Source organism: Cygnus atratus, chromosome 14 (assembly GCF_013377495.2).
Source record: "Cygnus atratus isolate AKBS03 ecotype Queensland, Australia chromosome 14, CAtr_DNAZoo_HiC_assembly, whole genome shotgun sequence".
In the NCBI taxonomy this organism is placed as follows: domain Eukaryota; kingdom Metazoa; phylum Chordata; class Aves; order Anseriformes; family Anatidae; genus Cygnus; species Cygnus atratus.
In genome coordinates this window covers 79,230-102,190 of record NC_066375.1, presented here as the reverse complement: position 1 = coordinate 102,190, position 22,961 = coordinate 79,230, and the positions used below count along the sequence as shown (strand labels likewise).

The 22,961-nt window shown below is 38.8% G+C and overlaps 2 protein-coding genes across 11 annotated transcripts in view; both read left to right on the top strand.

The window, feature by feature from the left end:
* Positions 1–11,088, top strand: part of KDM3B (lysine demethylase 3B) — a 53,038-nt gene extending 41,950 nt beyond the window's left edge. The window contains exons 18-24 of the mRNA XM_035560802.2: positions 1,903–1,993; positions 2,079–2,209; positions 5,117–5,236; positions 5,737–5,876; positions 6,229–6,405; positions 6,921–7,055; positions 9,231–11,088. Coding sequence (XP_035416695.1) covers positions 1,903–1,993; positions 2,079–2,209; positions 5,117–5,236; positions 5,737–5,876; positions 6,229–6,405; positions 6,921–7,055; positions 9,231–9,311 — 875 coding nt within the window. The 3' untranslated portion in view covers positions 9,312–11,088. The remainder of the gene's footprint in view (positions 1–1,902; positions 1,994–2,078; positions 2,210–5,116; positions 5,237–5,736; positions 5,877–6,228; positions 6,406–6,920; positions 7,056–9,230) is intronic.
* A 4,684-nt stretch (positions 11,089–15,772) lies between these two features.
* Positions 15,773–22,961, top strand: part of REEP2 (receptor accessory protein 2) — a 44,139-nt gene continuing 36,950 nt past the window's right edge. For 2 of the 10 annotated variants that reach the window (XR_007708836.1, XM_035560557.2), the window contains exons 1-3: positions 15,773–15,967; positions 16,296–16,368; positions 22,481–22,557. Coding sequence is in view for 2 of the 10 variants with exons in the window: in XM_035560557.2 (XP_035416450.1) it covers positions 15,936–15,967; positions 16,296–16,368; positions 22,481–22,557 (182 nt within the window). In the remaining 8 variants the exon portion in view is untranslated. Of the gene's footprint in view, positions 15,968–16,295; positions 16,369–16,618; positions 16,681–22,480; positions 22,558–22,961 lie in introns of those variants that run through there. The other 8 variants (XR_004780779.2, XR_007708840.1, XR_007708839.1 and 5 more) reach the window with 7 other exon arrangements.

Genomic DNA, 22,961 nt, shown 5'->3' with positions numbered 1-22,961 from the left:
TTTAAAATATGGTTCCAAGTACACAGTCTTGTATTCTGTATCGTTAAATTTCATGCTATTCCCATTATTACTCAGAAGTCAATGGCCTAGAGGGATATAATGGTATAGTCTTTCTCTGTATTAACTGTAATTGGCAAACTTCACCAACTTTTCACTTTTTTTTTTTTTTTTGCGCCAGGGTAAGTTGTGAAAGTCTATTTATCTTCAAGAAATGTTATTTCTAGTTTGTCTCTAGATAGGTTCCTTTTAGCAAAATCTACTGTTGAATTCCTTTTAGACAATGCCTTTACCACACTTTGTATGAGAAATGTTAGGGATCCAGGTTGGAAAACCTTATTATTTTTGCAAGTTTATTTTAAATACATTTTATTTATTGTTTTTCAGCCAAATGCAATCTCCAATTTAGAAGAGTATTATTTGCTGTTAGTCCAGAGTTTTCACATACTGACTTACAGAAAAATTGGGAATTATATAATGATTTTGACTTTTCTGCATTACATGAATTTTAGTTTTCTCAAATATGTAGATTTTTTTTTCATACTGTCATTCATCTATTGAAGAGATGCAGAACAGCCTCTTAATTTGGAGCTGGTACTGAGATGATCCCTTAATTATGCTATATGATAGTTTATTTTAGTTAATTTTAATCTTTTGCTTCTTACTTTTAATATCTGTGAGTTCTAAGTGGACTTCTGGCAGTTCTAACTTTGTTTGGACCATTCTTAGACCTGGCTTTCTTTGCTGATCAGATTTCTGGATTTTGTTCTGTTTCATATAATTTATCAGATCATTATATTCTCCAAGTAGCTGTTCATTCTGTCCTTTCCAGGTAGCCTTCCTACAAGTTTCTTATCCTTGCTTGGAACAAAGATCCTTGATGAATTCAAAATCTTGAATACGGGAAGTTCTGAAACATCTTTAAATTTAAGTCCTTGAGCTTTTCAGTTCACTTGCCTCTCTAAAATGCCTAGCTCGTCAAAATTTGTTTTGTTTACATCTGTCATTTTGTTTTACATATCTGCAGTTCTTCATTTTCATTTAAAACAGATCATTTTTTATATTGCAAACTAGGGCTGTTTTCTGCAGCCTGTTAATTTGTTATGCAGAAGTGATTCACAGGTCTCCAAGTCCTAATTTCTTTTTACATACTTTCTCTTCCGGTACTTCCAGTCAGCAGCTCTGCTAGCTTATGCAGTCTGATTTTTGTTTGTCTGACAATCCTTGCTATGGTAGGAAATGATAAAGAATGTTACTTTCTGGGGAACGGAGATGTGGAGGTAGCAGACTGCAGTCAGTCCTGTTTTCCATCTGATGATTTCTTGTAGAGTTGTGAAGAATCTGGTAAAGAGTGAACTCTGCTTCCTCTGTATGTTTTATGCCTAGTCTTCTAAGCTGCTACATGTATGCACTTCAGAATGCTTTCATAGCCATCCTAGCATCTGAGGCAAACAGCATTTGATGTTGAAACTAAAGTCTGTCTTCCTCAGTAACTGCCTGCTATTTAGCCTTTAAGCATGGTGTATTGTGGTTTCTTGTTTTATACTGAGGTTAGGATTGATTTCAGAGCATTAGACTTTGTTAAAGGCAGTAAGGTAAAATGCTTTGAAAAGCTTGTTTTCAGAGTTCAATAAAAACTTTTTTAAAACTTAGTAGCTGTGCAAGATCTGTTAGACTTCTGCTGTAGATAATGACACAACCACTGTCTAATTGTTAACACTGTTATTTGGTTGTATTATGATAATATTTGGGAGTGCTCCCCCAAAAATCAGGACTCATTTTGCTGTGCAATGTAAAAGGTCTTGCTACAAAAAACATATAGCTTAAACAAGGTCATGTGTTGTGTTTAAAAAATAAAAAAAATAAAAAAAATGACATGAATAAATCTTAATCTGTTTCTTACAGAGAGGCTCAGGTCAGATGATGGTCAGCCAATGGTACTAAAGTTAAAGGATTGGCCTCCAGGGGAGGACTTTAGAGATATGATGCCTACAAGGTAAGTAAACCTTAGCAGCAATGCACTAGAGATATATTGACAGTAGAGCAGAGGAAAGCATGTTTTTGTTCTCTTTGCTCTCTAGATTTGAGGACTTGATGGAAAATCTTCCTCTTCCTGAATATACCAAGAGGGATGGCAGATTGAATTTGGCTTCTAGGCTGCCAAGCTACTTTGTCCGTCCCGACTTGGGTCCCAAAATGTACAATGCCTATGGTATGTGAGAGTATTTCTGAAGATGTTGATTTTTGTGACTTTCTATTATTTTTGGGGCATATGCAAGACTGGCATTAATCAGAACTTTGAGAACTTATCCTATAGCACACTTCTGGTTTTTTTTGCATTCTTCCTGTGATCTATTCCTATGCTAGTCCTCTGATTCTTATATGTGCCTTTTTTTTGTGTTGTAGTTTCCAAACAATGTGATATAAGTTTGCAAACAATTATTATTCAATACATATAATAAGCATAATACTGAGACAGGATTCAATGAAAAGTTGATATCTTTTTGAGATCAAGTGCTACAGTTGAAAGAAAAATTAGCCAGTGGTTAAATGGGCTCAGCTTGGGCTTGAGGGAAGCCTGTCTTGGAGCTGGCTAGAACCACCGGTAGTACAGAGCAGCCCTTGGTCTCATCTGGTAGAGGCCAGCCCTGCATCACTTTGCTACCAAAACCTTGCAACGTAAACCCAGTACAGTAATTTCTTTAGTGCTCTTTCAGTATTTAAGATACAGGGATGCAGTGTTTTTTAAGATCTTGAATTCCAATTATATATATATGGCTAGAGTAACAAGTCACCTGAGGACAAGAAAGATTTATCGTTTCATATTTTTGGAATAAAATGTTTTAACTCAGTAATCAGATGTAGGTTAGACTTATGCTGCAAGCCAATGTTTTGTATTTCTGAGAATGTGTTTGTGGGGTTACTTTGCCTTTTTTTTTTTTTTAGCACAACTGTATGACCACAAATAAAGGATTTAAGAAGTGGGGGGGGGGGGGGAGATTACGAACTTAGGTAAATTGAGTGGTTTTTTACAATATTTAAAGGTGTCCAATGTTTTGGTTTATGTATTATTAGACACATAAGTTGAGTGATGAAGGCTCTACACCAAAGAGCCTACACCTAGTTAAGCAATATAAAACTAAGAGTGCAGCAAGAAGCAAAGTAATAAGTAAAGGTTAATTTTTCTTTGTATACTGCTAGTTGCTGACAGCAGCAGGAGTGGATTCATTTTGTTAAATTTATCTTGAATATCAAATTTTCTTTTCCACTGTATAAGAGTTCATGGAGGGAATGCTGATAGTATTTTTTTAGCATGGAATATAACCCTCTAGTATTTGATCCTCTTCAGATGTATAGATCTTAGTCCAAAGAGGGAAAGTATTATGCTTTATTTACTTTAAAACAGAAAGAAAATATCTAGCTAGGTCTGCCTTCAAAAAGGTTTTTGTACCTTTTTGACTTTATAGCTGCTAGGAATAGGATATATAATAATTCCTATAGGAACTAGGAATAGGAACAGTAAGTTTGCCCATGGTGAATGAGAATGTCCATGGTGAACTTTTCTAGTGTATTAAATGTATTTCAATTGTAAATATGACTTTGTTTTCTGAATGTGTGGTATAGGGAAGTTCTTAATGATGAGGTAAATTTTTTCCCGTGTTTAGCATTTTCAAGGACTATTCCAATTTTTTCCCATTAAGATGGGAAAATTGTGTTTGAAGCTTAGTTCTTAGTGATATTCAGTTACCTGAAAAAAAGATACATTTGTAGAAGTTGACCATGGAGAAATCCTAATCTATTCAACAAGTCTTGTGTGTATAGGACCCTTAAATATTGACCAATTTTTATATATAAATACCTAAACTCTTTAATGCAAAAATTGACATTGATGATGCTTTTCCCAGCATACTCTGCGTGACTTAGATCAGTAGCAAATAACTATGGGAAGAATGACCCTTCTTTCATTATAAACTATTACTTCTGGCAAAGCACAGTTTTGGGTCTGGAGGTTGTAAGAACCCTTAACTGAAGTCAGCAATTAATCTGTCTATTATGAATATGTCCAGTCTGTTTTTTGAACTTATATTATGTTTATCCATATTTGTATTTTAGTTGTGCTTTCCTAAATCCATGTTAAAACTGTCTAAATTAGTTGTTTGTGGTTGATTATGATGGGTACTGTACGGTGAGTTGAGCTACTGTTCCCAAAAACTTACATTTTAAATAAAAGAGAGATAATTGTGATGGTGATTCTGAAACACAATGGGTAGTCTCGTGGTCATAGTTCTGTTAGTGTTTGCTGATATGATGTTTTTGTAATCTGTTAAATTTCTTTCCCTTGATACTTGCTAGAGGAGATGGTAAAACAAAAAGTAGAGGGAGTGCCATTGAAGGATCAGAGGAAGAGAGAAGAATGTCTTATGTGAGAAAGTGAAAGAATTAAGCAGTAAACAGTTTTGAAGTCTCACTCTAGCCATTACTCATAGCCACTTTAGAGGAATGAGTGTAAAGGTATAAGCACTTGAGAGTCTACAGGTGTTTTCTTTACTCAATTGTAATCTGAATTGTTAACAATGATTTGGACAATAACTACTGTGAATTCAGTGGACCATGTGGATTTTACAGCTAAGTATGAAAAAATAATTAACTGCTGGAGGCGTATACTTGTGACAGTCCAATGATGTGCTATACAAAGGATGCTGCTAATACTAGTTATAGCAGATGAGGTTTCTCTTGTACCGCCAAGCAAAGGAAGTCAGTGCCAGAGAACGCATACTACCTACCTGTATTACAAAAGCAAAGTTCCTTACTGCAGATTATATAAATGACCCTCAGGGAGACAAAATTGTTGAGTACAAATTCAGTCTGTTTTTAAAATGCCTGTTTTCTCATGATGGGTTGAACTATACTTGCTGCTTCTATTTAAAAATAAAAATACTATTTTTCAGTAAACTTTTTACTTATGCCATATATGACATGAAAATTACTACAGCTGCTCCTTGACATTGGTTTCTGCTTTCATTGCTGCATAAAGGCAGCAGATTAGAGAGCTTTTTCAATAAGGTTAATTTTTTAGAAGCTTAAGTAGGATCTTATTTTATTTTACACTATTTTATAGGCTTAATCACTGCAGAAGACAGACGAGTTGGTACTACAAATCTGCATTTGGATGTGTCTGATGCTGTTAATGTCATGGTGTACGTTGGAATTCCCATTGGGGAAGGAACCCATGATGATGGTAATGTTTGAGGAAAGATGTTTTCAGTCCATTAAAAATCAACTGTATATGTGAAACTATACTTTTTATTGCTTAAGCTTACTGTAACTGAGAGACATAACCCAAATATTTTTGTTATATATTTAGTTCGCTACATCTGCAGCGTGTATTTAAAAGTGCAGTAATATTTCATTGGTTCCCGACTGTCAAAGAAGCAGAGCTTTCATAGAAATTAGACACATGTGCCTCAAGAAAGTAGGAGAAAGGTTACTTTTTCTTCTCCTTATATTTGAATAATTATAGCTAGTTCGGTTTGAATTCATGACCGAGTTTTCTTATTAGTTGTCAATTGTCACACTTCCTGAATTTTAAGGTGAAGCTTGAGGCACTTAGAAAGGGTACTCTAATGCAGCAGTTGCAGTGTGGCTGGATTTAGTGTCTCAAAAGGCTACTTCCTGTTCTGTATGTCAAAAATCAGAAGCTTCACAATCATATTGGTTTCATGTGGATTCCCCTTTCAGAAGTTTTGAAAACAATTGATGAGGGAGATGCTGATGATGTAACAAAGCAGCGAATCCATGAAGGAAGAGAAAAACCTGGAGCATTGTGGCATATCTATGCTGCCAAGGATGCTGAAAAGATAAGGGAACTTCTCCGGAAGGTATGTTTTTGACAAAGTCTAGAGCCTACATGGTATCTTGACAAGCTTAATTAGAGCGGCTGAATGCTACAAATTGCTATTGACATCAAGTGCATACATATTTTTACACTGTCTTTGAAGACATTATTTTTTTTTCCACAGGTCTTTAGCCTGGTATAGGATTTTCATGCTAATTACTAATGCATATCATGCTAGTTAAGACCTAAATGAACTTGATGAAGTAGCATCCCACTTTGAAATAGTTTAAAGATATGTTTGGTATGTGCTTTGGTACAGAGCTTTTTGTGAGACAGCAGTATCAAGGTACTGTGTCATGGTTCGTTTTCTTTTTTATCTGGTATCTTGGCCCTAGGTTGGAGAAGAGCAAGGCCAAGAAAATCCCCCAGATCATGACCCTATTCATGACCAAAGCTGGTACTTGGACCAGACCTTACGTAAGCGACTCTATGATGAGTATGGTGTACAAGGTTGGGCAATAGTGCAGTTCCTAGGAGATGCTGTGTTCATTCCTGCTGGTGCTCCCCATCAGGTAAGTATGCCAACTCTAGGCCATATTGACAAATAGAATTGAAGTAGAAGCACAGTAGAACTGTGACTTCCAAATAACTGTTAGTTATTGTTGCTGATTTAAGTTTGTTTTTCTGTGTATGCAGTTCTTACAGGATCTGTTTGAATTGAATCTTCATCATTATGTTAGTAAAAATGATAAAAATACCTGAATGAAGTGTACAATAGTGTGACAGAATTAAGAAAATAATATTTAGAATGAATGGTTGGAAAACATTTCTGCATGGTAAAACTTCAGCCTAGGGAACAGAATTCTGATGAAGTGTGGAGAACAGACAGGAAGTTATGTTTTGCAAGAGTAGCATGTGAGGGAGGACAAGGGGACATCTGAGATGTCATGTATTTTGCTCTAACATTAGAGACACAATTTTATTTGAAACCAAAATAGGTTTCAGTTCCTGTTTCTGGTAAGCAAATGCAGAAGAACCAAACATCCTGTTTTTATTTTTTGTATTGATTCTGTATGGTTTGTTCTAGGTCCATAATTTGTACAGCTGCATTAAAGTGGCAGAAGATTTTGTATCTCCAGAACATGTGAAGCACTGCTTCCGTCTGACCCAGGAGTTCAGGCATCTGTCTAATACACATACAAACCATGAGGATAAACTGCAGGTAACCATTTATGATGGTAGTCACTAAATATATCCTGTGTTTGGCCACGTTTTAGTATTAGAAACATGTAACTAATGATTTAAAAGAAACAACAACAACAAAACAACTTTACACAACATTGGAGGTTCTCATTTGATAAGTATTTCAAATAATAATTGTGTATCTATGTCTACAGTATCATATAAACAAAAATTAGTAATAAACTTCTGGCTTTCCAAAGAACTATCCCACTATTGGACTAGTGCATGTGTTAGTTTTAATTAGTGTATAAATGGCTGAATCCTGAATATCAGTGACATATAGCAGGAAAAAATCCTTACTAAAAAAGCAAAAGGCAATGCTTTGTTTTGAGGAGATATTTATTTCACTAACGACACCTATATTTGTTTCTGTATTACCTGAAAGAGAGTTGCTGTGGACTGAAAGGCTTGCTTATGTAAACTAATCCTGAAAAGGAAAATGAAGTGTGTTTTGGCTTCGAAGAAATGCAACTGCTTAAACCAGTAACTAAGCACAGAATACTATGTTCACTAAAAAGAAATAGAACATTGTATTTAAGGCAGTAAGTCATACATAGGGAAGACTGTAAGGAGGCCTTTCTTGATTTCACTGGTACATGCCTCTAAAGAGTTAATATTTGTGTAGTTTACAAATTTTGTTGTCAGCATTCTTTTTGTATTAGCAATCTCATGGGTATAAAATGAAGGTGGAGCAGAAATCTGCTGAATGGCTTTTTCTTGAAAAGATGACTACTCAATATGTAACCATTCTCCAGTATGTCACCCAAGAATGTCAGAACTTACCAAGTTGATTCTCTCAAAGAATTTGGTGAAAATTTGCCATGAGCTTCTATATGGTTTTGCATGAGATGTTAAAGTAAAGCAAAACTCTCACCTCTCACTGCACAGGATTTTAAAGTAAAGCAGAACTCTATACACACGTCGTCAGGATTCATCTTCAAACGCCGTAGCTCTTCAGCTGTAGTTATAAAGATGAGGAAGTGTGCCTATAAATGAATAGGTTGCAAAAAATGAATAATGCTCATTAGCCAAGTAAAAATTATAATAAAAAAGCTGGTTACTTACTGACAAAGTAGCCCAGTGAAAATGAATAGTGGTTACATTTAGGTTGGGTATTAGGAAACACCTCTACTCTGGGAGGGTTGTAAGGCATTGGACCAGGCTGTCCAGGGAAGTGGTTGAGTCACTATCCCTGGAGGCGTTTAAAAGATGTGCAGATGTGGTGCTTAGGGATGTGGTTTAGTGGTAGACTTGGCAGTGCTAGGTTAATGGTTGGACTTGATGATCTTGGAGGTCTTTTCCAACCTAAAGGATTCTGTGATTCTATGATTTGTGCCTCATAAGTGATCTTTGCAATGTTTACTTATTTTTCCTAATTTTCCTGTACTATAGTATTAATGTATTAAAATATTTTTATACGTATGTATGTTTCTGTGATAGATATATGTATATGGGGTAGAATAACTCAGGTCCTTTAACTGTCACACAAATGATAGAAAAGACTGAGATCATGTGTATATTGGGGAAAATATTGGCGCTTCACAGTTAGTTGAACTGGCACAGTTAAACTACTTGAAACTGAATTCATATAAATCTGAAACGAGATATAGCTTTGACTGTTAGACAGCTCAACACAGAACAGAATACTGTGGTTACTAGTGGATTTTTCACCTCTAATCTTGCTTGCCTTTCTGTAAGATGCACAAATTCCTTTTGGGCTTGATTCATATGTATTTGTAAGTGACTTGGATCAAAAGGACTTCTTCAAAGTCTTTGCATGACTTAAAAGTGTACTTCCTCATAGCTCTCATGAAGGAGAGGCTTTATCTTAAAATAACGTGAATAAATCGGTTGCTGTGTTACCAAGTTGCTGTGTGTAGGTCTCTGAAATATTTGTGTAGTCTAGCTGTGACAGTTTAAATGTGTGCTGATATACTAAAGCCGTAATAGTATATACTTTGTAAGTATATACTTACAAAGTATATATTTTATATATATATATATATATATATATATATATATATATATACACTTATATATATACAAGTATATAACTTACTAACTATCAGAAATTCAGCTGCCAGCATTGATTGCATAGGTATGTTAGACTCCTTGTTAGTCTGGAGAAGTTGACTTTTTTTTTCTTCTTTTACAGGTGAAGAACATTATCTACCACGCAGTGAAAGATGCTGTTGGCACACTGAAGGCTCATGAATCCAAACTAGCTAGATCGTAGGAACTGCTAATTCCAAATGCCCTGTGAAGTAAGCCTTTTGCTCACAGTATATACAGGGACTGCATGACTGCCTCTGCAGGAGCAGAGGCTTCTCACTAAGAGCTGGTGTGGTCAGTATTACACACACTCTTCAGCCACTGTTTTCTATGCTGCCTCAACGCTGAAGGTCTAATGGAAGGTTGCACTGTTACATGCAGAATTCCAGATTCTAATGAAAGGTGCCATGTCCCTTTCTTGTGGCCTTTTGCAAATTGGAAGAACATGGAAACCACTTGGTGTTCCTGCATATTATGAATAGAAATGGTGTAAAGAGTGTGGGTGTTTTTCCTCATGCCTAGTTAGTCTCCACAAAGTTAGAAGGAATTTGCTGGAAGTGGGTTGTCCTACTGCAGACTTAGTTGATAGCTGCTAAAGGAGTGTGACCAACAGTAGCCCAACTGCAGAAATTTAAGTAAACTTCCCATGTGAAATACAGGCCAAGGAAAAAGATAAAGCTATTCTCTGCACTCCCCTTCTTGTAGCCATTTCTCTATACACTGTAGAGTTGCAGAAATAAAGGGAGAACCCACTTTTTTTTTTTCCCCAGAAGGCTCCAGAAATAGGAGAATTGTGTATTTAGTGAAAAACTAGGTTTGTAGTGAAACAGTTAATATTTCATGAAAGTAGATATTTTTAGTATTTTTGAAGTACCACAACTGTTCTTGGATTTTCAAGGAAAGGCGCATTACATTTAGTCTTCCTTTCAATAAAATAAAGAAGTGATTTTTAGAAAGCAGTCCAAAATAGCACAAAAACAGCCAAAGGAGAGTGAATAGAAATTGACACCCCACCTCCCTTGCCCATATTCCTCACCCACCTTCTCCTCTATCCCCATGTCTCCGCTGCTTCCTCAGAAAGAGAAGTAAAAAGAACTATGAACTCTGTTCTCATGTAGAGATGTTGTACATCTCTCCCTGCACTGGTAACTGCAGGCAATAGTTCACCCCAAACCAGTGCTTGCTGAAAACATCTATCCTTTCCAAAAGTGAAGGAAATGTTAACTTTCAGAATCAATTTTGTCCAGAACTATTTTAAGTAAAACGTTTCTGCTTGATAGAACTGTATTCAGAATTTGCTAATGTCAGCATTGATGCAATGGATTTCATTGTCTGGGTACATGGGGAAATATATCTACCTTATATCCAGCTGTACTGTAGTGCCACCTGCAGGCCTGTTAATATGTTCACGGTTATTTCATTTTTTTAAAATAAAAGTCATTTACTGTAACAATCTGGGCAATTTCTTTCAGTTTTGGCCACTGATACTCCTGCTTTGAAGTTATTTCAGTTTCTGCTAGTGGTAGTGTAGGCTAGCTGATAATTTCTTGCCCTGGGCCTGGCTTGGGTATTTTAGGCCTGGGGTCCCAAATACATGCAGGCAGCATACCAAGCTGTCTCCAGACTCTTGATCAAAACTAACTCATGAGTTAATTTTGGCAGAGCATCTGTCTTGTCATAAACCACATCTCTTGTGCTGTGCTCCCTGCCTCTTGCTGTCTTTCTACCAGGCTGGGATTCAGAGCTGCCCTCTCTACTGAAGAAATAGATGGGCTTGTAAAGATTTCTTGGTTTCTGGCCTTGGAGATTGTGATGGCGGTAGCAGTTCTTTTCACTGACCCGTTGGCTGGCAGCATTTCAGGTTGATTGCTTGATCGAGTAGTTTACTCCTTGGCTTCATACCCTTGCAGCTGTCCTTCAAGTATGGGCTATGCCAGTCTTCTGCAGATTAAAAGGATTATCCCAGACCCATGAACCATTCAGCATCAGTATTATACCTGTTACACAGAGTTTCTTGTGCTCTCCTAATGGACTCTGTGCATACAAACCATTCTCAATGACTAGTTATAGTTGAGATGTTTCCCCCTTTTTGCATATGTATCAGCAATTATAAGAGTTAGATGAAGATCATAAGGACAAAGACTTAGCTGTGTGTAATACAATAGCTGGGTCATTCGCAGTGTGGTGATCTACAGAAAGAGTTCTGCATCTCATAATGAGCCTTTGTTTGGTTTGAGTCTATCAAACATTGTTTTTGACTCTTGAATTTCCTCTTTAATAATCGTAGAGTACAATTAATCTAAGGCAATATTCAAACAAAAACAGAGGAATGATTTGCACAAAAATTATAGATTAAAATTAAGAAATACATAGCAATCCAAATTTTAGATCATGTAAGACAGGAAAAAAAAATGTAAATTGATTGGTCAAATCAGCTCTGCTAACTTGTATTTGACCACTTTTATCCTTTATCTGGATTGTATAGATCAAGAGGTAGAGGCTACAGTTTCTTTTGGCAAGTTTTTCCAAGTAGGTTTTTTTTATAATAGGTACAAATTGGCATTTAGCTAGATTCAGAATCCACTTACCAGTTCTTGCTTGTTTTCTACCAAAGTAAGATTTTCAGTTGATTAAAAACTGTAATTGTCAGCTCCTAGAACTCTATTCAACTAATTAAAATATAACTGCCACTGTAGAATAATTTCAGAATTTTTGAAATAGAATTTTCATATACCATGTATCAGCAAACATACATTTTTGTATATTTAAAATATGTAGATCATAGATAAATACATATAACCATATAGAGACACATGTATATATTTTTATAAGTGTATATACGTACTTATATATGTGTCTGTTTATATATAAAATCCCAGACAACTGAGAAGTTGGTTGTTTTGGTTTTGTTTTCTTTCAAACATCCTTAGCGTTTACATGACACTTATTCTACTGAATGTGGTCTTGCTATTACTAAATGGAGCTGCATAAGACAGTGGGCAGGCAGCATTTTTTAATATTGGCTAAAACCTTGCTGTCTTGTAGTATCCTGTGGAACTATAGACAAATGAGAGAAGGGATTCAGGTTGTTACAGCTGTTTACCTGTCCAAGTGAATTTAGAGTGCATTTGCAATACAGAAGGTTGATGTGTGTTCAACCATGCAAAAGGGCATACTCAGCACTGTCATTTAGCAGTTTCACAGAGCCTTCAAAACATTACACAGGATACACTCATCTCTTTTTCTCAGTCTCAGATGAAGGGAAAGAAATGCCTTTTCAACCCAACAACTTCATCCCTTATTTGATGTTGATTAAAAATATAACAGTCCACAAAGGTTAATTTTGCAACATTTAATCATTTCTCTGTTTATAAACCGTACTGTGAGGAAACTGAACAAGGCAACATAAATGAGAAAGAAAGAAGTAATACATTGAAGGCTGTATAATTCATTTAATACCTGACAGATTCTGAGGTCACCTCTTGTAGAACCTGGGGATGTGGAATCAGGATTGTATTGGAGGGGAGTTAGGTGTTAAACAGTAAGTTGGATTTACTTGCAATACAAAGATGAAAAGTTCTCAGGCACAGATACTCTTTAAAATGTATTGCTCCTATGCATATAGGACTTTCCCTCTGTTTCCTCACTTCTTCGGTTGTGAGGTGTTGGTTGAAATTTATTATGTGCTAGTGAATTAGTCATGCATCTAGCATATCTTACAAGTATTGTTTAGGTAGAAAATGAGCATGGAACTAAACAGCATGGGAGTGAAGCATAGCATGAAAGCACCTGTGGACAACACATCTTACTGGTAAGTAAACCCTTCTGACTGTCACCTTCAGCATTTCCTTTAACTTAAGCCACGTCTGTTTGGGTTGCATAGACCTGCTTGTGGTCGCTATCTCCCATTGCATCTCAGAGTTTGAAATCAGCCCATAGCTTCCTTTCCTCTTAAGTGGCCGTGTCTCTAAGATCCCTAATCTCAACCATTGAAAAACAGCTGCATACTCCCACTAGGCTTTTGAAAAATAACCAGGTACAACTCATCTTACTTTTGTTTATATCCCTCTTCCCCCCGCCTTGGAAGAACTTTTTGTCTTTGTGCTTATATATAGACTCATACAAAAACGGTAAAGTGAGTTTCAAGATGTAGAATTAATAAAATAAAGCTGCTTCCAGTATGAAGGTCTCTTCTAAACTAAATGGCTTCCAATCACAAAGCAAAACAGGTGAAAAAAGGAAATGTTCTCAGAATAATCTTATCCAGTTCTAGGGCCTTACTTCTACAATGTCAGTTTACATTGTCAATTTACACTTTGTCTCTGTTTTCCGTAGTCCTTTCAAGGTTTGATACTCTTACATTACAAAATGCACCTTTAAATTTCAGAGACAGGGCTGCTATTGAGATCTTCCACTTCACCTTTCTTCCTAAGACCTTTATTTATTCTGCCATTTTTTTTCCAGAGCTACTGTGTTCTTCAGCACTGAGTAATTGTAGTTTCTATTCATTAGAGCAGCTTCTGCCTGAACCTCAGTTTTGGCAGGATCTCCGCATCTGACCTGGCATTGGTGTAAATGGAGCTTTGCTCAAGTTTCTCTAGTCAAGGAAGATATGATTCCCTTGCCTCATTGTTGAGGCCATAAAATGGATTGTTATTCAACTGTTTTAAACATTTGTAGAACATGCATTTGTCATCAGTTACTTCAGCAGTAGTGTATCTGGTGGTAGAAAATAGCCTTAATTCGAAAACAGTCGATGAATTGCTTTCCTGGATAAGTCTTACAATCTTAGTTATTCAACACTATGCAACATTACTAATAACTTAATAATAAATCATTCTATTTCAGTTTGACCTACAGTGGTCTTTTGTTACAAAAATAGCTTTTCAGTACCAGCAGCTTTTCCTTGTGAGAAGGTAATGAATTAATTTCTCATTCTTCTTCATGATATGGAAAGAAATTGAGCTCCTTGTTGCTAACTATAAATTGCTAGCTTAAAATACTTTTCCTGGACTTGTTCTAAAGCTTAATTTGCCACTTTATAATGGACTCTCGCTTAAGACATTCACAAGACCACCTGCTTTACTAATGTTGATGCTCATATTTTGTGGTTCTTATCACTATTTATACCTCTAATTGCAAATGTTCCTGCTATTCCTCGGCACATTAAACAGTTTAGAACACTAAGGCACATTTTCTTTGTGTGTCACATACCCATGCTGCAGTTACTCAGCACTCGCAGTCTTTTCATACATTGTACTCAACAAGTCTCTGAATTTTCTCTATTTGCATCTTTCACTCACCTGAACATGAGCACATTATTCAAGTACCAGAGCTGTTCTCTACCTGATTCCTGGCACAAAACTGGTGGGGATAGAAATGCAATTGTTCTGGTGAGGGAAGTGCAGGTTTGTGTTACTTGGATGTGTGAGGGCAGATTACGTTTATCCTATTTTGTAGGTCAATTGTGCAATCAGTGGTGTAAATTGTGCAGTCCCTTATGCAATCATTTTGTGGCCATTCATATCCAAAAGCAGACTGTGACAAAATGTTCTTTGTCACTGTCTGTAGTGACAGTTTTGTTTTCAGCTCTTGCATGTAATGGGAAGTTGCTGATGTTGTGTGTTTTTCATCATTGCTCATTACCACTGAGGCTCATGCATCCGTGAGAAAATTCTTCCCTAGCAAATCACTGTTTTTGCTCCCTTTCTTTGGTTTCTTTCATTTTCAGAAAGGCTATTTGGCAAGTAATGAGATTTTGTCATAGTACACTCCTTAGTGTTTTGATGTTTATGTTGGTGGGGGGTGGGGAGGGGGGTGTCTTTTTTTGTTAGCTAAAGAACTGCACGAGGCTTTCTAGCAAATCAATATATTTAATATTGAAATTCAGCTTCTGTAATGGTCATCTTAGTGTGATTCAAAGGTCTGTGTATTGAGCCTGATCAGTCCTTGTCTGTAGTTTCCTTAGGGGTGCAAAACATTCAACTAACTCTTGCAACGACTGGAGAGGGTGATTCTCTTAACAGTACTCTCTGCAATAACAATAACAATTTTTGCTGCTCGCTTTTCTGGCACACTGGTATGTTTAGACATACACATGAGTAATATTTACTTGCCTCCCCCTTCAGACTTGTTTGTATAGGTAAGCAATCCTCGGCCTCTCATCTGTGATTCCTAGGAGCGAGAGCACTAGGCAACACTGAGTTATCCCGGAAACTACAAAGAACAGCTTTCATCCCTTAGGTTTGATAACGACCTCTGCTGTACCTGTGAGTTAATTGTTTTACAGACAGTTTTCAGTGAAGCTGAGAGTTTTGGAAAGATTTTAAGTAGCCGATTTATTTGCGTCATTTTGACGGCTGTTGTGTTAGGCCTCCCAGAGCAGGTAACTTCTAATTTTGGAAGATGGCTTCTTCCGCCGTCTCTCTTACTGCCTCCTGAAGCGTCTGTCACCTTGACTGATCACGCTTCGGTAATTTTCTTACATTGCGCGTGTTACTCTCCTGCCGTCTCTCCAGCCGGTCCCCTTTCCTGCAGCACTACTCTCGGCCCCGTCCCCCGGGGAGCGCCGCTACCCCCGGCGCGGGAGCCGCCGCGGCTGCCCTGGCGCTGCCGCCTCCGGTCGCTTCCGGTGGGGCGGGGCGGGGCGGGGCGGCGGGGTCTCCGCGGTGGCACGGGGAGCGATGCGGCCCCTCGGCTCCGCCGCGGCGGCTCCGCCCCTGTAAGTACCGGGGCGGGGCTGCGCCTGCTGCAGGAACCTGCCCGTTAAGAGTCGCCTCCCGCCGCCGCGGAACCCGGCGCTGCCGCCATGGTCTCCTGGATCATCTCCCGCCTCGTGGTGTGAGTGCTGGGGCGGAGGGATGCGTAGGGCCCTCTCGGGGCTGGGGCGCTGCGGTGAGCCCCTGCGGGGCGCGGCCGCCGCCCCCAGTGGGGCCGCGGGTTTCGGCCCGCGGAGAAGCCCCGCGCCTCGGGGCGAGGAGGGGCCGCGGGGCGGGCGCTGCCTCGCGGTCGCCCGCGGCCGCGTCCCGGCGGGTCCGCGCTGGCTGCCGCGGCCCAAGAGCAGCGCCTTGGCAGGGGGCGGGGGAGCGGGAGCCGCCCAGGGCGGAGGCAGCCGGCGTGCGGGCCGCTGCGGTGCCGTGAGGCGCTGAGGGTTCTGCTCTTTTTGCAGGCTGATCTTCGGCACCCTCTACCCCGCGTATTCCTCCTACAAGGCCGTGAAGACGAAAAACGTGAAGGAATATGTGAGTATGGGTTCGCCGTGTCGGCGCAGTGTTCCCCCCGTCCTTCGCGGCTTCCTGCGGGCCCACGACCTGTCCCCGGCCCTGTGTCAGGGGCTGCCCGGCCCACAGCGGTGTCAGGTCGGACGGGCCGCCTGAAGAGCAGCCCCGACAGACTTTGGGGATGTTTTGAGGAAGGACACTTACCGAAACGGGAGGTTTCAAACCATAAATGTGTTTTGTTTTGTTTTGTTTTGTTTTCTTCCCCCTCCAGGAAATATTGGCTGAGGATGGGAAAATGGGAGGAAACACAGTGTGGTCTGGAAGCATATGGAAGTCCGGGGACAAGTTCTTTTCTCTAACTTTGTTCTTACTTTGTGCTTTTCTGCTTTTTCAGTACTGCTTTTGTTTTCTTCTAAAAGTCTAAATAATCTTGCATGGTTTGTATTTTCCTATCAACCTTGCTTGTGATCAGCAGTTCCTGTTGGTTAAGACTTCATTCTCATTCCATTCTGGAAACATTTCCTTCTCTCTCTTTCTGCCTACATCATTGTTGCAATTGCCATATTTAAAACACCAAATAGTTGTCAGTGATGTGGTGTGTCGGCTTCTTACAGAAGCGCTGTTCTAAGATGATTAGAGGAGATGAGCTATTTGTTTTATGGATGGGAAGAATTTCTGTCTGTTTAGAGCAGTGAATAATCAGGTAGAGAAGAGAGGTAACATGGCCGAATAGAATATAATTTGCCAATATTTCTTTGTGGTGCAGTCTGTGACTCTTCATCCAATTGGCTCTGTTTGCTGCTTACAAAATGACGTGTCAATAGTAAATGTTGCAGGATATGTCTCATGCTGCTTCAGTCCTCTAGAATTGCCTAGATGTTTCCTATGCGTCGGCTTAAAATTCAGCCCATTGGTTTTTGAAGGAGAGAGCAGCTGAGGTAGAGAGTCTATTCATAGTGGACAGCTTTAAAAACTGCATCATCTAGCTTGGCTGACTTTTTTTTTTTTTCTTCTTGCCTTCAGCAGAGAAGTCAAAATGTGAATGTTCAGTAGGCAATGATAATCAGTGCAGTGTTTTGAGTATTAGAGGTATAGTCAGGAATACTATGACTCGTAAAAAACTTAAGTTTATTAGTGATAACATTAAAAACCAAAAGGAAAGCATAAAAGAAACTGAGTAATTGCATGATCCCGTGACTTCATAATGATCTGGTAGTCTTATTACTGCTGTTTTCTCTCCTCGTTTTCTTTTAGACCAGTTGTCTGTGATCTTTGTTGCATCAAAGGCAGATTTTTACTTGGAATTTTTATTTGGCTCTTAAGTTTCTGTCATGGAACTATTGAGTTCCAGTTACAGAAGTTGTGTTAGCTTTAAGGCAGGCCCATTTTTCACAGTTTGAAAATGTGTTGAAATGTGTTGTTGAGAATTTGAGGGATTAAAAACAAAAACTCTCCTTTTTTAAAACAGCCACCACACATGGCTTGTTCTGGAGTTCAAAGGCCCAGTAAATACAGAGCCTTTGACTTTGTAGATGCTTTACTGTAAAAGCCTGCTTATTTTCTTTGGGTAGGTTGGCTATTGAGGTACAGAAATGCAACGTGTCTTGCATAATACAAACGTACTAATCTGAATTTCTGTTGGTAGATGTTACCTTAATTGCAGCAGGACTTTATTAATCTGATGATTAAAAAGAAGTGAGATCTGGTACTTGAGTATCATAAAGTTGTCGTAACATGAATGTCAGTTAGTCACCTGGTTGTAAGTCCTGCTGGGGCTGATATGGAAAAGAATGACATTTGTTTTTGGCTTTTGTTTAATACTTCATTGATACAGTTTTCTTGAAGTAAATAGTTCTGGACAGCTGCAACAGAAAATTTCCTTTTGTTTTTGTCTTCAGTGAAAATACTGGAGTTGGTTCAAGAAAATGTATTTGAATTGCTAAAACTGATCTTACATGTGAATTATTTTTCCTTAAGAGGACTACATCAGAATTAAACATGTAGATGCTGGATTCCAACTGCCCAAATCAGTAATCTTTAGACAGCTTTGTATTTCTCAACAGAAGCAGAAAGAAAGACAGGAAAAATGGCTTTGTTAAACTCAGGAAAGGGGGCCAACATCTATTCAAACTGCTTCCCATATGAAAAGTTAGTGGAACATTTGAAAGCTGTGGTGCATAGTTTCAAGCCAGCTGTGTCTGTGTACTACTACTTGTTTGTAGTGCTTAAGAGCAAACGTGAGTTGGGGAGAAAGATCTTGCAGGTGTACATATATGCTGGAGAGTGTGATGTATTGCACACTGCATTGATACGGACCACTATATTACAAGCAGTCCAGCAATGGCGTCAGAGTACAGTGCAAACACTTTTTTTGCCATGCTGTGGTATAGATTCATGTCTTTGAGCAGCCATGACAAATTGCTTCTAGCACCTTAGGCTGTTTTAAAAGTAACTGTTTTCCTTTCACATGTGGTCTGTAGCTTTGGTCAAATCTACATTTCAATAATATTTTTACGTTTACGGAGTTTATTTAGGTTCTTGGTGCAAGTTAGCTGAAATTGGTGATCAACTGCTGAGCAACAGAGACTTGACTCTTTTTTGATGGATTGAAAAACAAATACAGCATAGGATTAGTTCTGGAAGACATTAGTAATCTGTGGATAACAACAATTATAAACGGGGGAAAAAAGTGGTGCTTCCCTCTTCACCATCCCCCTTGTATTCTGCTTTTCTAGCATCTGGTAATCTGCACTTCAGGGACTTCTAGAGCTAAAAGTTGAGTCCCTCTCACTTATTTAACAACTATATTTCTTTTTTCTTTGGCTGTAGGGGGTAGGATGACGGATGGCAGAAGGAGACAGGGCAAGCCAGACCCATGCCCAGTGTTGAAGATGTGAACATATAGTACACTTAAATAGTAACATAGCAATGTTTTCTGTTCTTCTCTCTTCCTTTTCTAATACTCCTGAATATTGTGTTACTACTGAAAAACTCTGATGGGGCCGAACTTAGTTTCATCAGGCTGTCTACTGTGACCACTCAAGTGTTGTGAGCTAATTTATGTAACGAGAATATTTGTCACATTCTGACATTCTTTTCATTCTGAAAAGTGACCATTTATTTTTACACTTCATTTCCTCTCTTTGAACTAGTTCTTAATCCTCAAGTGCCTTTACCTTTTATCTTCAGCAATTTAGTTTCTTTGAATGCTTATGTAGGCTTGTTGGAAACTGTAAAAACTCCAGTACCATTTGCCAACCACTGTAGCAAGAGCTAATGGAAACAGTCAAAAACTTCTGCTACAGTTAGGAATTATTTTTTTCTCAGAAAAAAAATAATTCTTTTTTATGTTGTATATATCTATGTATTTATTGCTTGCTTTTGTTATGATTGCCTTAATTTCACATAATACGGAAGTAAGATGTATTGGTACAGAGCATCTCTGAAATCTCTCCCCCACTCGGATCCCCATTTGCCACCTTTGATTTGTCATTATTCACAATTGTTTTCATACAAGAGCTGATTTATGTTGCTGCATCAAAGAGTTAATCATTAATTTCATAGAGTTGCTTTAGAACTCAAGTCAATAACACCTGTCCTGTCTGAATTGATGATTATGGGGAGGAGGAGAGGGGAGCCATACAACACATGTTTTGCTACTTTCTGTTGTGAAAAGTTGCACAATAAAATGGAAAATATTTGAAACACTAATCACCTTTTTAAAAGCTGACTATTGTTTCAGGGTGTGAGGCAGCATTTCTTTTCCTTTTAAGACTTTTTGGAAAGTTCTGGAGAGTCTTTCAAGAGCAGATCATATTTTTTCCATCACGTACAAGTTGGGGAAACATCTGCTTTTACAACATTATTTGCTATAGTAAGACCCTCGCTTACCTGTTCATGTAACTTTAATATGAGTGTTAATGTGTGAGATTTCCCTGGTTCAAATTATTCCTTTTCTCATTCTTGATGACACTGAGAGTGTTAAGTTGCTTTTAGCAAAGGTGACCTCTTGTTTCCATTTATCTCCTACTTAATTTTATTTTTACTTCTTGATGGCACAGAAAACAGTCAATTTCATTTATGTTGACCCTATTATTATTGGAAATCTTGGGGTAGTGGTTTTTATAATTTGACCGATTCCTCTTAAATAATGATGTTGGTTGGTCTGTAGCTGGCAGACTTGCTACAGAAATGACAGAGATGGAGAGAGGGAAAGGTGGAATTACTCTTTTTCAAAGCAAACAAAACATCTACTGCTCCACAGAAGAGATGGGAGGAAGTTGGGAGACAGGGTTTAGGTATATATATGTGCCATAATAGCACAAAGTACAGTTTGTAAACTACATTCAAGAGCCTAAACAAGAAGATGAGTTTATACGATATGTTCTTTGCTTTCTTGCCTCTCTTACTGGGTTTTTCTTTAAAAAGAAAAGAGAAATGCTTAAGGAATTTCTGAGAACGATGATTAAGACTAAGAATAGCCAGGGAAGTAGTTGAGTCACCATCCCTGGAGGTCTTCAAAAAATGTGTGGATGTAGAGTTTAGTGACATGGTTTAATGGTGGACTTGGCTGTGTTAGGTTGAAGGTTGGGCTAGATGATCTTAGAGGTCTTTTCCAACCTAAATGATTCTATGATTCTAATGCACCTTAATAAGTTAGAGCAAAATACTACATCTGTAGTTCTTCTCCTGCCCCCAAGATAACATTTAAAATGAAGAAAAAGTAGGGCTACAGATGAAACTAATTAAGTGCACATGTATTTATTAACATACTCATTATATATTAAAGAACATAACTGTACGTAAAGTGAACTGCTTACTGGTTTTAGACAGTTAGTTTATTTGGGACTATAACGCTATTGTTGTGTCATGATTTTGTTACAGGACAGACATTCAGCAGTACATCTGTATCCATCCAACCCAAACCATTCTATGATTTTGAAAGGGACCTCGAAGTTCACCTAGTTCCAACCCCCTGCCATAGGCAGGGATGGCACCCACTAGATCAGGTTGCCCAGGGCCCCATCCAACCTGGCCTTGAATGCTTCCAGGGATGGGGGGCATCCACAGCTTCTCTGGGAAGCCTGTTCCCGTGCCTCACCACCCTCTAAGTGAAGACTTTCCTCCTAACACCTAATCTAAACCTACCCTCTTTTAGCTTAAAGTCGTTACCCCTTGTCCTTCCTATCACAGCACTCCCTGATAAAGAATCTTTCCTGTGGGTCCCCTTTAGGTACTGGAAGGCTGCTATAAGGTCTCCCTGTAGCCTTTTCTTCTCCAGACTGAACAACCCCAACTCCCTCAGCTTGTCTTTGTAGGAGAGGTGCTCCAGCCCCTTGATTGTTTTTGTGGCCCTTCTCTGGACCTGCTCTGACAGGTCTGTGTCCTTGTGCTGGGCGCCCCAGAGCTGAACGTGGTACTCTAGGTGGGGTCTCACAAGAGAGGGATAATTACCTCCCTCAACCTGCTGGTCATGCTTCTTTTGATGCAGCTCAGGTGGTTGGCTTTCTGGGCTGCAAGTGCACACTGCCGGCTAATACTCAGTTTTTCATCCACCAGTACCCTTAAATCCTTCTCCACAACACTGCTCTCAATTCACTCATTGTCTGGCCTGTATTCATGTTTGGGGTTGCCCTGACCCAGGTGCAGAACCTTTGCACTTGGCCTTCTTGAACTTTGTCATGTTTGCACAGGCCCACCTCTCAAGCCTGCCCAGGTCCCTCTGGATGGTGGCGCTTCCTTCCAGCATGTCGACTGCACCACTCACTGTGGTGTCATCCTTAAACTCACAGAAGGTGCACTCAATCGCACTGTTCGTGTTTGCTGACAAAGGTGTTAAATAGTACTGGTCCCAGTACAGACCCCTGAGGGATACCACTCATCACTGGTCTCCATCTGGGCATTGAGCTGATGATTGCTGTATTTATATATTTAGAGTATATTAATCTTATATATTTTCCTAAACTATAATGTAACATTTCATATGTGACCCTCTCCAATGCTGATTATCTATGCCTTCTTGCTGCCGACTTCATCTCAGTGTGTGAAAACGATGAGTCATTTTTACTGAGAAGACATTTTGCTATTTTTCTTGGTTCTGATGGATGTCTACTGAGTGACTGCTCTTTTGCAGGTGAAGTGGATGATGTACTGGATTGTGTTTGCCTTTTTCACCACTGCAGAAACACTCACAGACATTGTTCTTTCTTGGTGAGTACCGTGGTGGTGTGTGGGTTTTTTTGTTTGTTTGTTTTTTTTAATGTTTTTAAAGTAGTGTTAGGTTCCTAAGGATAAGCTCTCTCTCATTTAGGAGTTTTTATGCCCGTGAAGAGTCTACGGGTTTATAGACATTGCAGGTCTAAGCTGCTGTCTAAACTGATTCATATTCTGTGCTTTCAGACAGATACACAGGCTCTGTCAGAGGGTCTTCATCCATTCATAGCATAATATATTTTTGACAAGCTATTAGGTAAAGAGGTTTGAGAAATTATGATCTAAAAGACATTTTAAAAAGATGGTAGAAGGAAAGGACCAGAGGAGGTTCAGGCTGGATATCAGGAAAAGGTTCTTCACTGAGAGGGTGGCTGGGCACTGGAGCCAGGCTCCCCGTGGAA